This window comes from Nerophis ophidion, linkage group LG01 (assembly GCF_033978795.1).
Source record: "Nerophis ophidion isolate RoL-2023_Sa linkage group LG01, RoL_Noph_v1.0, whole genome shotgun sequence".
Taxonomy (NCBI): Eukaryota; Metazoa; Chordata; class Actinopteri; order Syngnathiformes; family Syngnathidae; genus Nerophis; species Nerophis ophidion.
This window is the reverse complement of record NC_084611.1, coordinates 26,467,964-26,480,932: the sequence shown is the minus strand read 5'-3', so window position 1 is coordinate 26,480,932 and position 12,969 is coordinate 26,467,964. Positions and strand designations below refer to the sequence as shown.

Here is a 12,969-nt window from a genome sequence, read left to right as displayed (position 1 = left end):
GCTGACAACTTTTAGCTGTGTGTGTGTGCAGCGCTCATACTTCCTAAAAACCTGTGACGTCTTGCGTACACATCATCATTACACGACGTTTCCAAGACGAAACTCCCGGGAGATTTAAAATTGTAATTTAGTAAACTAAAAAAGCCGTATTGGCATGTGTTGCAATGTTAATATTTCATCATTGATATACAAACTATCAGACTGCGTGGTGGGTAGTAGTGGCTTTCAGTAGGCCTTTAAACATGAGTGTGCGCATCATTTGCTGAGAGACAGCACCGCGCGGGGCGGTGCTTGTGCTCACGTCTGTATGTGCGTGCGTGCGCACGGGAGAGTTGACCACGGCCAAAGCCGATTACAGCTGATCTCATCTGTCATTCTGCCCTCGTCCACTTGAGGCTTCTCTTCGCACACACGAACGCGTGTGCCCCCCCCCCCTCCCCTCCACCCCACCCCACCCCCGTCATTGAAGTTCTGAACAAGCACCATGGTGGATTCCTCTCCAGCGCCCCTCTTCATGAGGAGCTCCGCGGACGCAGCGCTTCCGCCGGCGGGAAAACTTTTACGCGCGGCTCTGCCTCGCTGAGCCCGGTGGGACAAAATAAAAAACAACCTTCACACGAACATGGCCGAGCGTTGAAAACCAAAAAAAAGGAAGATCTTCCGCGGTGTTGAAAATGCAGAAGAGCGTGCGGTACAACGAGGGCCACGCGCTTTTCCTGTCGGCCGTGGCGCGTAAAGAAGGCACCAAACGCGGCTTCCTCAGCAAGAAGACGGCGGAGAACAGCCGCTGGAGCGACAAGTTCTTCGCCCTCTACCAGAATGTTCTCTTCTACTTCGACAACGAGCAGAGCGCGCGCCCCGCCGGGATTTACCTGTTGGAAGGGTGCAGCTGCGAGCGCGCACCGGCACCCAAGATGTCCACCACTGGGAAGGAAGCCCTGGAGAAACAGGTTGGACCTTTTCATCAGAAAACACTTCTTTTAGAACAGTGGTTCTTAACCTTGTTGGCGGTACCGAACCCCACCAGTTTTATATACGCATTCACCAAACCCTTCTCTAGTGAAAATTTCAAAAATAAAATGTTTTTTCCTTTCAAATTCAAGACAAAGTAGTATGTTTTTGGTACCACTTTAGTATGGGGAACATATTCTAAGTAACAAATACTTCATTTAGAGTTATTTGGACTAGAAGGGAACATATTCTAAGTAATAAGACTTAATTTAGAGCAGTGGTTCTTAACCTTGTTGAAGGTACCGAACCCCACTAGTTTCATAAGCACATTCACCGAACCCTTCTTAAATGAAAAATAAAATGTTTTTTTTTTCAAATTCAAGACAAAGTTATATGTTTTTGGTAACATTTTAGTATGGGGAACATATTCTAAGTAACAAAGACTTAATTTAAAAGGGTTAGGGTTAGAGCCAGGGTTAAAGGGTTAGGGTTATAATAAGGCCATGCCGAATAATGACTAGTTAAGAGCCAATATGTTACTAATTTGCATGTTAATAAGCAACTAATTAATGTTCCCCATACTTAAAGGCCTACTGAAATGCGATTTTCTTATTTAAACGGGGATAGCGGGTCCATTCTATTGCCATATTTTTGCTGAAAGGATTTAGTAGGGAACATCCACGATAAAGTCCGCAACTTTCTGTGCTAAGAGAAAAGCCCTGCCTCTACCGAAAGTCGCAGACGATGACGTCACATGTTTAATGGCTCCTCACATATTCACATTGCCTCCAACAAAAAGAGCTATTCGGACCGAGAAAACGACAATTTCCCCATTAATTTGAGCAAGGATGAAATATTTGTATTTGAGGATATTGATATCAACGGACTAGAAAAAAAAAAAGTTAAAAAAAAAAACGCGATTGAATTGTGACACATTCCGATGTTTTTAGACACATTTACTAGGATAATTCTGGAAAATCCCTTATCTTTCTATTGTGTTGCTAGTGTTTCAGTGAGTTAATTAGCACCTGATAGTCGGAAGGGTGTCTCCACGGGTGTGTTGACGCGCAGTGTCTCAGGGGAGTCGACGGCAGCTATGGACGGCACAAGCTCAGCTTTTCTCCGGTAAGAACTGACTTTTTAACCACAGTTTTCTCACCGAAACCTGCTGGTTGACATGTGGTCGGGATCCATGTTCTCTTGACCGCGCTCTGATCCATAGGAAAGTTTCACCTCCAGGAATTTTAAACAAGGAATCACCATGTGTTTGTGTGGCTAAAGGCTAAAGTTTCCCAACTCCATCTTTCTACTGTGACGTCTCCAATATTAATTGAACAAATTGCAAAAGATTCAGCAACACAGATATCCCAAAAAATGTATGATTATGCCGTTATAGCTGACAACTTTTAGCTGTGTGTGTGCGCAGCGCTCATACTTCCTAAAAACCCATGACGCCTTGCGTACACGTCATCCTTACACGACGTTTGGAAGACGAAACTCCCGGGAAATTTAAAATTGTAATTTATTAAACTAAAAAGGCCGTATTGGCATGTGTTGCAATGTTAATATTTTATCATTGATATATAAACTATCAGATTGCGTGGTGGGTAGTAGTGGCTTTCAATAGGCCTTTAAGTGTTACCATGTTTTTTTACTGGTGCACAAAATGAACCGTGCATGAACATCACCTTGTTCAAAGAACAAAACCAACACAGTGCATAAACTCCCAACAAATTACACACCTGCATATCAGTGTGACTTCTGCGTTTGCCATATCCGTAATATGTCGATAGCGAGAAGTTTTTCTTTACACGATGAGTCGGGTGTGTTTTGACCTCCGCCGAACCCCTAAGGCCGACTCACCGAAACCCTAGGGTTTGATCGAACCCAGGTTAAGAACCACTGATTTAGAGTTATTTGGTTAAGGTCAGGGTTAGAGGGTTAGGGTTATCATAAGGCCATGCCAAATAAGGCATGAATAAGTACTTAATAATGACTAATTAAGAGCCAGTATGTTACTAATACATTTTCATAAGCAACTAATTAATGGTGAATATGTTCCCCATACTAAAGTGTTGCCATGTTTTTTTTTTTTTACTGGAGCAAAAAATGAGCCGTGCATGAACATCACCTTGTTCAAAAAACAAAACCAAAACAGTGCATAAACTCACAACAAATTACGCATCTGCATCTGTCAGCTGATAGGGAGAAATTTGTATTTACACAATGAGTCGGGTGTGTTTTGACCGCCGCCGAACCCCTGAGGCCGACTCACCGAACCCCTAGGGTTCGATCCAACCCAGGTTAAGAACCACTGATTTAGAAACACATAAAGTTTATAAATGAGACAATTAAGACTCACCCCCTTCAATGTTTAATGTCCTACTGTGCAAAATTATTATTAATATTACTTTATAATTTTTCCAGCTTGTTTCAGCAATGACTATAGTACACAAACAACTATAATATTAGCATGTATGCCTAAAAATGCATTTAATATTGTTTGAATGATTATGCACACCTTCACTGCACCATACTAATATGATTACCTCATGTTAAGTACATTTATGAAATTTTTTTTTTTTACCTTTGTAAAGGCAGAACAACAGCCTTATTAGTTTTCCTAAGCCTGTGCAGATGATGCGTCTTTTTTAAAGTTGCAGAAGGCTGCAGTAGCACAATTTCAACATCCCTGCAGTGTCAAAGGACTCCTCCCTGCATGCAGGTGATCCTCCTCCAAGGAAAGGCATTAGTTTTCCCTCTCTGTGTTGCAGTTGTTTGCTTGACTGAAGCGTTGAAGGTAAAGAGTGTGGCAGAGTCACCTGCAAGCAACAAGTATTGCATTACATATACAGTCGTGGTCAAAAGTTGACATACACTTGTAAAGTACATAATGTCATGGCTGTCTTGAGTTTGCAATAATTTTTACAATTCCTATTTTTTTGGGGATTGGAGCACATACTTGTTGGTCACAAAAAAAACATTCATGAAGTTTGGTTCTTTTATGAAAATGTGACCAAATCTGCTGGGTAAAAAGTATACATATAGCAATGTTAATATTTAGTTACATGTCCCTTGGCAAGTTCAACTGCAATAAGGCGCTTTTAGTAGCCATCCACAAGCTTCTGGTTGAATTTTTGACCACTGCTCTCGACAAAATTGTTGCAGTTCAACTAAATATGTTTTTTTTTTTCATACATGGACTTGTTTCTTCAGCATCGTCCACACGCTTAAGTTAGAACTTTGGGAAGGTAATTTTAAAACCTTAATTCTAACCTGATTTAGCCATTCCTTTACCACTTTTGACGTGTGTTTGGGGTCATTGTCCTGTTGGAACACCCAACTGCGCCCAAGACTCAACCTCCGGGCTGATGTTTTTTGGTTCTCCTAAAAAATTTGAAAGGTAATCCTTCTTTTTCATTGTCCCATTTAAAACACCACTTCTATTGGCAGCAAAACGGACCTAGAGCATACCACTACCACCACCATGCTTGATGGTGGGGTTGGTGTTCCCTGGAATAAAGGCCTCACCTTTTTTCTCCAAACATATTGCTGGCTATTGTTTAATCTGAGATCACATGGACAAAGATAAGGCCTTCTGGAGGAAAGTTCTGTGGTAAGATGAAACAAAATTTGAGCTGTTTGGCCACAATATTGATTGATTGATTGATACTTTTATTAGTAGATTGCACAGTACAGTACATACTCCGTACAATTGACCACTAAATGGCAACACCCGAATAAGTTTTTCAACTTGTTTAAGTCAGGGTCCACGTTAATCAATTCATGGTACAAATATATACTATCAGCATAATACAGTCATCACACAGGTTAATCATCATAGTATATACATTGAATTATTTACAATCCGGGGGGTGGGATGAGGAGCTTTGGTTGATATCAGTACTTCAGTCATCAACAATTGCATCAACAGAGAAATGGACATTTAAACAGCGTACAGCCAGCAGAGAACATAGTGAGTTCAGATAGCATAAGACCAAGTAAATACATTAGAAGTACATTTGATTATCTACATTAGGTTATTTATAATCCTGGGAGATTGGATGTAAATGGAGGAGGGCATTAGTAAAGTGTTGAAGTTGCCTGGAGGTGTTGTTTTACTGCGGTTTTGAAGGAGGATAGAGATGCACTTACTTTTACACCTGTTGGGAGTGCATTCCACATTGATGTGGCATAGAAAGAGAATGAGTTAAGACCTTTGTTAGATCGGAATCTGGGTTTAATGTGGTTTGTGGAGCTCCCCCTGGTGTTGTGGTTATGGCGGTCATTTACGTTGAGGATGTAGTTTGACATGTACTTCGGTATCAGGAAGGTGTAGCGGATTTTATAGACTAGGCTCAGTGCAAGTTGTTTTACTCTGTCCTCCACCCTGAGCCAGCCCACTTTGGAGAAGTGGGTTGGAGTGAGGTGTGATCTGGGGTGGAGGTCTAAAAGTAACCGGACTAGCTTATTCTGGAATGTTTGGAGTCTAGATTTGAGGGTTTTGGAGGTGCTGGTGTACCAGGAGGTGCAAGCGTAATCGAAAAAGGGTTGAATAAGAGTTCCCGCTAGAATCTTCAAGGTGCTTTTGTTGACCAGAGAGGAGATTCAGTAGAGGAATTTCGTTCTTTGGTTTACCTTTTTGATTACAATACCCAGCAATATATATGGAGCTGAAAAGGTGATGCCTTTAATCCCAGGAACACCATGCCCGACGTCAGGCATGGTGGTGGTAGTATTATGTTCTGGGTCTGTTTTGCTGCCAATGGAAATGGTGCTTTACAGACACTAAATGGAACAATGAAAAAGGAGGATTACCTCCAAATTCTTCAGGACAACCTAAAATCATCAGCTCAGAGGTTGGGTCTTGGGCACAATTGGGTGGTTCAAAGGACAATGACCCCAAACTCACGTCAAAAGTGGTAAAGGAATGGCTAAAATTAAGGTTTTAGATAGGCCTTCATAAAGTCTTGACTTGAACGTGTGGACAATGCTGAAAAAACAAGTCCATGTCAGAAAACCGAAAAATTTTGCTGAACTGCACCAATTTTGTCAAGGAGAGTGGTCAAAATTTCAACCAGAAGCTTGCTAGAAGATTTTGGATGGCTACAAAAAGCGGCTTATTGCAGTGAAACTTGCCAACTGACATGTAACCAAATATTAACATTGCTGTATGTATACTTTTGACCCAGCAGATTTGGTCACATTTTCAGTAGACCCATAATAAATTCATAAAATAACAAAACTTCATTAACTTTTTTTGTGACCAACAAGTATGTGCTATCACACATACATACATAATCTATCACAAAAAGATAAGAGTTGTGGAAATTGTTGGGCACTCAAGACAGCGATGACATTATGTTATTTACTAGTGTATGTAAACTTCTGATTGCGACTTCTTTCATTTTTGGGGCTTTCTGTCACCCTTTTACTGGGATTCCGAGCATTCTTAACAAAGTTTCATGTTTAAGTGCGTGTCACAGCAGTGATTAAATCTGGCTATAGGGCTTGTATCCGTCACTGGTCCTGTATGAGCATGTTTGAGGAGACTGAGGACAATGTATTGGGAAAAACTTTGGGTATGTTTTTTTGATGTTCGGGTAGTTTGGTGGCGAGACAATAGTGAAGAAATGGTGATGAAAATGTGAATGCATGCAGAAAAGGAATAGTAAAGAAAAAAATAATGATATTCATCTGAATATTCTCAAATATGTACATACATTCACCTACACAATATCACCTAAGGATACCTTAATTTTGAGTTTTGGATGTTTGTTATTGTGGTTGTACAAACCCCGTTTCCATATGAGTTGGTAAATTGTGATAAATGTGAATATAAATGGAATACAATGATTTGCAAATCCTTTTCAACCCATATTCAATTGAATGCACTACAAAGACAAGATATTTGATGTTCAAACTCATAAACCTTTTTTTTTTTTTTTGAAAATAATAATTCACTTAGAATTTCATGGCTGCAACACGTGCCAAAGTAGTTGGGAAAGGGCATGTTCACCACTGTGTTACATCACCTTTTCTTTTAACAACACTCAATAAATGTATGGGAACTGAGGAAACTAATTGTTGAAGCTTTGAAAGTGGAATTTTTTCCCATTCTTGTTTTATGTAGAGCTTCAGTCATTCAACAGTCCGGGGTCTCCGCTGACGTATTTTACGCTTCATAATGCGCCACACCTTTTCAATGGGAGACAGGTCTGGACTGCAGGCGGGCCAGGAAAGTACCCGCACTCTTTTTTTATGAAGCCACACTGTTGTAACACGTGCTGAATGTGGCTTGGCATTGTCTAGCTGAAATAAGCAGGGGCATCCATGATAACGTTGTTTGGATGACAACATATGTTGATCCAAAACCTGTATTTAACTTTCAGCATTAATGGTGCCTTCACAGATGTGTAAGTTACCCATGCCTTTGGCACTAATGCACCCCCATACCATCACAGATGCTGGCTTTTGAACTTTGCAACGATAACAATCCGAATGGTTGTTTTCCACTTTGTTCTGGAGGACACCACGTCCTCTGTTTCCGAATATAATTTGAAATGTGGACTCGTCAGAACCACAGAACACCTTTCCACTTTACATCAGTCCATCTTAGGTGAGCTCGGGTCCAGCCAAGCCGGTGGCGTTTTAGTATGTTGTTAATAAATGGGTTTGGCTTTGCATAGTCGAGTTTTAACTTGCACTTACAGATGTAGGGACAAACTGTAGTTACTGACAGTGGTTTTATGGAGTGTTCCTGAGCACATGTGGTGATATCCTTTACACACTGATGTCGTTTTTATTTTTTTATGCAGTACCGCCTGAGGGGTCAAAAGTCCGTAATATCATCGCTTACGTGCAGGGATTTCTCCAGATTCTCTGAACTTTTTGATGATTTTACGGACTGTAGATGGTAAAATCCCTAAATTCCTTGCAATAGCTCGTTGAGAAATGTTGTTCTAAAACTGTTCGACAATTTGCTTACAAATTGGTGACCCTCGCCCCATCCTTGTTTGTGAATTACTTAGCATTTCATGGAAGCTGCTTTTATACCCAATCATGGCACCCAACTGTTCCCAATTAGCCTGCACACCTGTGGGATGTCCCATATAAGTGTTTGATGAGCATTACTCAACTTTATCAGTATTTATTGCCACCTTTCCCAAATTCTTTGTCACATGTTGCTGGCATCAAATTCTAAAGTTAATGGTTATTTGCCCCAAAATTTTTTTTATTAGTTTGAACATCAAATATGTTGTCTTTGTAGCATATTCAACTGAATATGGGTTAAAAATGAGTTGCAAATCATTGTATTCCGTTTATATTTACATCTAACACAATTTCCCAACTTATATGGAAACGGGGTTTGTAGTTGACTGGTGTAAAAATGCACTGCAAGATATTGAGCGGTTTTAATATTATTATAGAGCAACGGTGTCAAACTTATTTTAGATCGGGGGCCACATGGAGAAAAATCTACTCCCAAGTTGGCTGGACTGGTAAAATCACGGCATGATAACTTAAAAATAAAGACAACTTCAGATTGTTTTCTTTGTTTAAAAATAGAACAAGCAGATTCAGAAAATGTACAAATCATAATGTTGTCGTTTTTTTTACACTTACATGTTGCGGTTAATAGCTTTCTATCTTTTTTTGTCGTTATTTATACCTTCTGAATAAATTATGCGATAATGTTCATCAGTGAACTCATTGGTGTTAATTTTGAATCCATCAAGATAAAAAATTGGATCAAAATCAAATTACAGGATGTTGTTTATGTAGTTTCTTCATTTTCCTCAACTGGTGCACTAACATGTGCTTTTTTTTTTTTTTTACACATGTACAAAGATACAAAGAATTTATTTTGTGATATCTAGTGGACACATTTAGAACAAATGTTTCTTTCATTCAAAAATTTCGGCTCATTTATATTTATCAATCAATGTTTACTTATATAACCCTTAAATCACTAGTGTCTCAAAGGGCTGCACAAACCACCACGACATCCTCGGTAGGCCCACATAAGGGCAAGGAAAACTCACACCCAGTGGGACATCGGTGACAATAATGACCCAGTGGGACGTCGGTGACAATAATGACTATGAGAACCTTAGAGAGTAGGAAAGCAATGGATGTCGAGCGGGTCTAACATGATACTGTGAAAGTTCAATCCACAATGGATCCAACACAGTCGCGAGAGTCCAGTCCAAAGCGGATCCAACACAGCAGCGAGAGTCCCGTTCACAGCGGAGCCAGCAGGAAACCATCCCAAGCGGAGGCGGATCAGCAGCGCAGAGATGTCCCCAGCCGATACACAGGCAAGCAGTACATGGCCACCGGATCGGACCGGACCCCCTCCACAAGGGAGAGTGGGACATAGAAGAAAAAGAAAAGAAACAGCAGATCAACTGGTCCAAAAAGGGAGTCTATTTAAAGGCTAGAGTATACAAATGAGTTTTAAGGTGAGACTTAAATGCTTCTACTGAGGTGGCATCTCGAACTGTTACCGGGAGGGCATTCCAGAGTACTGGAGCCCGAACGGAAAACGCTCTATAGCCCGCAGACTTTTTTTGGGCTTTGGGAATCACTAACAAGCCGGAGTCCTTTGAACGCAGATTTCTTGCCGGGACATATGGTACAATACAATCGGCAAGATAGGATGGAGCTAGACCGTGTAGTATTTTATACGTAAGTAGTAAAACCTTAAAGTCACATCTTAAGTGCACAGGAAGCCAGTGCAGGTGAGCCAGTATAGGCGTAATGTGATCAAACTTTCTTGTTCTTGTCAAAAGTCTAGCAGCCGCATTTTGTACCAACTGTAATCTTTTAATGCTAGACATGGGGAGACCCGAAAATAATACGTTACAGTAGTCGAGGCGAGACGTAACAACCGCATGGATAATGATCTCAGCGTCTTTAGTGGACAGAATGGAGCGAATTTTAGCGATATTACGGAGATGAAAGAAGGCCGTTTTAGTAACGCTTTTAATGTGTGCCTCAAAGGAGAGTGTTGGGTTGAAGATAATACCCAGATTCTTTACCGTGTCGCCTTGTTTAGTTGTTTGGTTTTCAAATGTTAGAGTTGTATTATTAAATAGAGTTCGGTGTCTAGCAGGACCGATAATCAGCATTTCCGTTTTTTTTGGCGTTGAGTTGCAAAAAGTTAGCGGACATCCATTGTTTAATTTCATTAAGACACGCCTCCAGCTGACTACAATCCGGCATGTTGGTCAGCTTTAGGGGCATGTAGAGTTGGGTGTCATCAGCATAACAGTGAAAGCTAACACCGTATTTGCGTATGATGTCACCTAGCGGCAGCATGTAGATGCTGAAGAGTGCAGGGCCAAGGACCGAACCCTGGGGAACTCCACACGTTACCTTAACGTAGTCCGAGGTTACATTGTTATGGGAGACACACTGCATCCTATCAGTAAGATAAGAGTTAAACCAAGACAGGGCTAAGTCTGACATACCAATTCGTGTTTTGATACGTTCTAATAAAATATTATGATCGACGGTATCGAAAGCAGCGCTAAGATCGAGGAGCAGCAACATAGATGACGCATCAGAATCCATCGTTAGCAATAGATCATTAGTCATTTTTGCGAGGGCTGTCTCCGTGGAGTGATTTGCCCTGAAACCGGATTGAAAGGTTTCACATAGATTGTTAGACGCTAAGTGTTCATTTAACTGCTCCGCAACAATTTTTTCAAGGATTTTTGAAATAAAGGGAAGGTGAGACACCGGTCGGTAGTCTACCATGAGGTCAGGATTGAGGTTAGGTCTTTTAAGAAGAGGATGAATAACCGCTTTTTTGAATGCTAGGGGAACAGTGCCCGAGGAGAGTGATAAGTTTATAATATTTAGCACTGATGGACCTAATAATACAAAGAGCTCCTTGATCAGTTTCCCAGGAAGAGGGTCAAGTAAGCATGTTGTCTGTTTTATTCCATTTACACGTTGTAACAATTCCTCTAATGTTATTTCCTCAAAACGAGAGAAACTATTTTGGAGGGCAGTATCCGCCGTATATACCATCGTATCAGTGTTACTAGAACCCCGTTGTAGCTGGGACGCATTGTCTTTAATCTCCTTTCTAATGACTTCAATTTTCTTACTAAAGAATTGCATAAAGTCATCAGCTGAGTGGGTTGAGCTACTGGAAGGGGTCCCTTGTTGGGTTAGCGATGCTACCGTACTAAACAAAAATTTAGGATCGTTTTTATTACGGTGGATGAGATTTGAGTAATATTTAGCTTTAGCTAAGGTAAGCATGCGTTTATAAGTTATTAAACCATCACTCCATGCTTGATGGTGCACCTCAAGTTTAGTCGTGCGCCATTTGCGTTCCAGCTTTCTACATAATAATTTCTGAGCTCTAGTTTCTTCTGTAAACCACGGGGTGCGCTTTTTTGGAGCCTTTTTTAACTTTAGCGGTGCTATGTTATCAATGGTTTCGCGCAGGGCGTCGTTAAAGTTGTTAGTGAGGTTATCAATAGAGCCCACATACTTTGGGAATGGTGCCATTACCGAGGGCAGTAGGTCAGCAAGAGTTGTCGTTGTGGCCGTATTAATGTTGCGGCTGCTATAGCAGTTATTATTATTATTAGTTTGACGAACATGCGTCTGAACCTCAAATTTTATAAGGTAATGATCGGACAATACTTTAGTATACGGGAGTATCGTAACTTTGGAGACGGTGATACCCCTGACAAGCACTAGGTCTATCGTATTACCGTCGGGATGCATGGGTTCATTTATTATTTGTGTGAGACCACAGCTATCAATTACAGTCTGGAGCGCTACGCACGGTGGGTCCGATGGGGTATTCATATGGATATTAAAGTCCCCCATTATGATTATATTATCGGCGTGTGTCACTAGATCAGCAACGAACTCTGAGAATTCATTGATAAAGTCCGAATAGGGCCCTGGGGGGCGTTAGATAACAGCCAGGTGTAGAGGCAGTGGTGTGACAGACTTCATAGTAAGCACCTCAAACGATTTATATTTATTATTTATGTTAGGACTAAGGTTAAAGTTTTCGTTGTATATTAGTGCAACCCCCCCACCCCTTTTAAGCGGACGGGCAATATGCGCATGTGTAAAGTTAGGAGGACATGCCTCATTTAGCGCAAAAAAGTCGTTTGGTTTAAGCCAGGTTTCGCTGAGACCGATGACGTTAAGATTGTTGTCTCTGATAATATCATTAACTAATAACGTTTTGGGAGACAATGATCTTATGTTTAAAAAAACTATATTATAGGTAGTGGGCTGTTTTAGGGAGTTTTTGATCAAATTATCCGTAGTAGCAATATTAATAATGTTGTGTTTATTATGCCGAGTGCATTTAGTATAGTTACGACCATATCTAGGAATTGATACGACAGGAATTTTCCGATTGTTTGATTGTTGCTTTGATAAACTGCACGAATCATGGTTAGCCACCTCAGTAACGGGGATTTTCCGATTGTTTGTTTGTTGCTTTGATAAACTGCACGCATCATAGTTAGCCACCTCAGTAAAACACATGTCCAACTCTGAAACACTCAAAGCAGGAAAAACTTGTTCTAATTTAACAGACTCCTTACCCAGTCCAGTAGTCTCGCATTTTCCATTTAAATCCGTCTTCAGGATGGAGGGAAGTGGTGTTCTGTGGGGATTAGCCTTCTGCTTTGTTTTTAGCCCCGCTCGACATCCGCGTTTCCGATCACACCGCTGGCGTCTGCTCCGTAGACGGCCCCCGCTGCTGCTAGACTCCCCTGCTTCACAGGCCGCTGGATGTAGCCGCCGAGGTATTCCCATGCTAGTTAGCAGGTTTAGCACGCACGCGTCTATCAGTCCAAAACGGCCCGATATGTCCACATCCAGAAGTGTCTGGCGGTCGTACGTGATCACGGAGTGACCACGATGTGAGCCAGCCATAAAGTCTGTGGAATTGTCCGGTATTTCTGCCAAATGTTCCATCTTTAGCAGGAGTCCCTCGAGGACGCAGCCCGTCCGGGCGCCGCCATC

The 12,969-nt window shown here is 41.2% G+C and overlaps 1 protein-coding gene across 2 annotated transcripts in view; it reads left to right on the top strand.

Moving 5' to 3' along the window:
• Positions 1 to 471: 471 nt before the first annotated feature.
• Positions 472 to 12,969, top strand: part of rasgrf2b (Ras protein-specific guanine nucleotide-releasing factor 2b) — a 157,478-nt gene continuing 144,980 nt past the window's right edge. For both annotated transcript variants that reach the window (XM_061899807.1, XM_061899799.1), the window contains exon 1: positions 472 to 950. In XM_061899807.1, the coding sequence (XP_061755791.1) occupies positions 675 to 950 (276 nt within the window). In that variant the 5' untranslated portion in view covers positions 472 to 674. The remainder of the gene's footprint in view (positions 951 to 12,969) is intronic.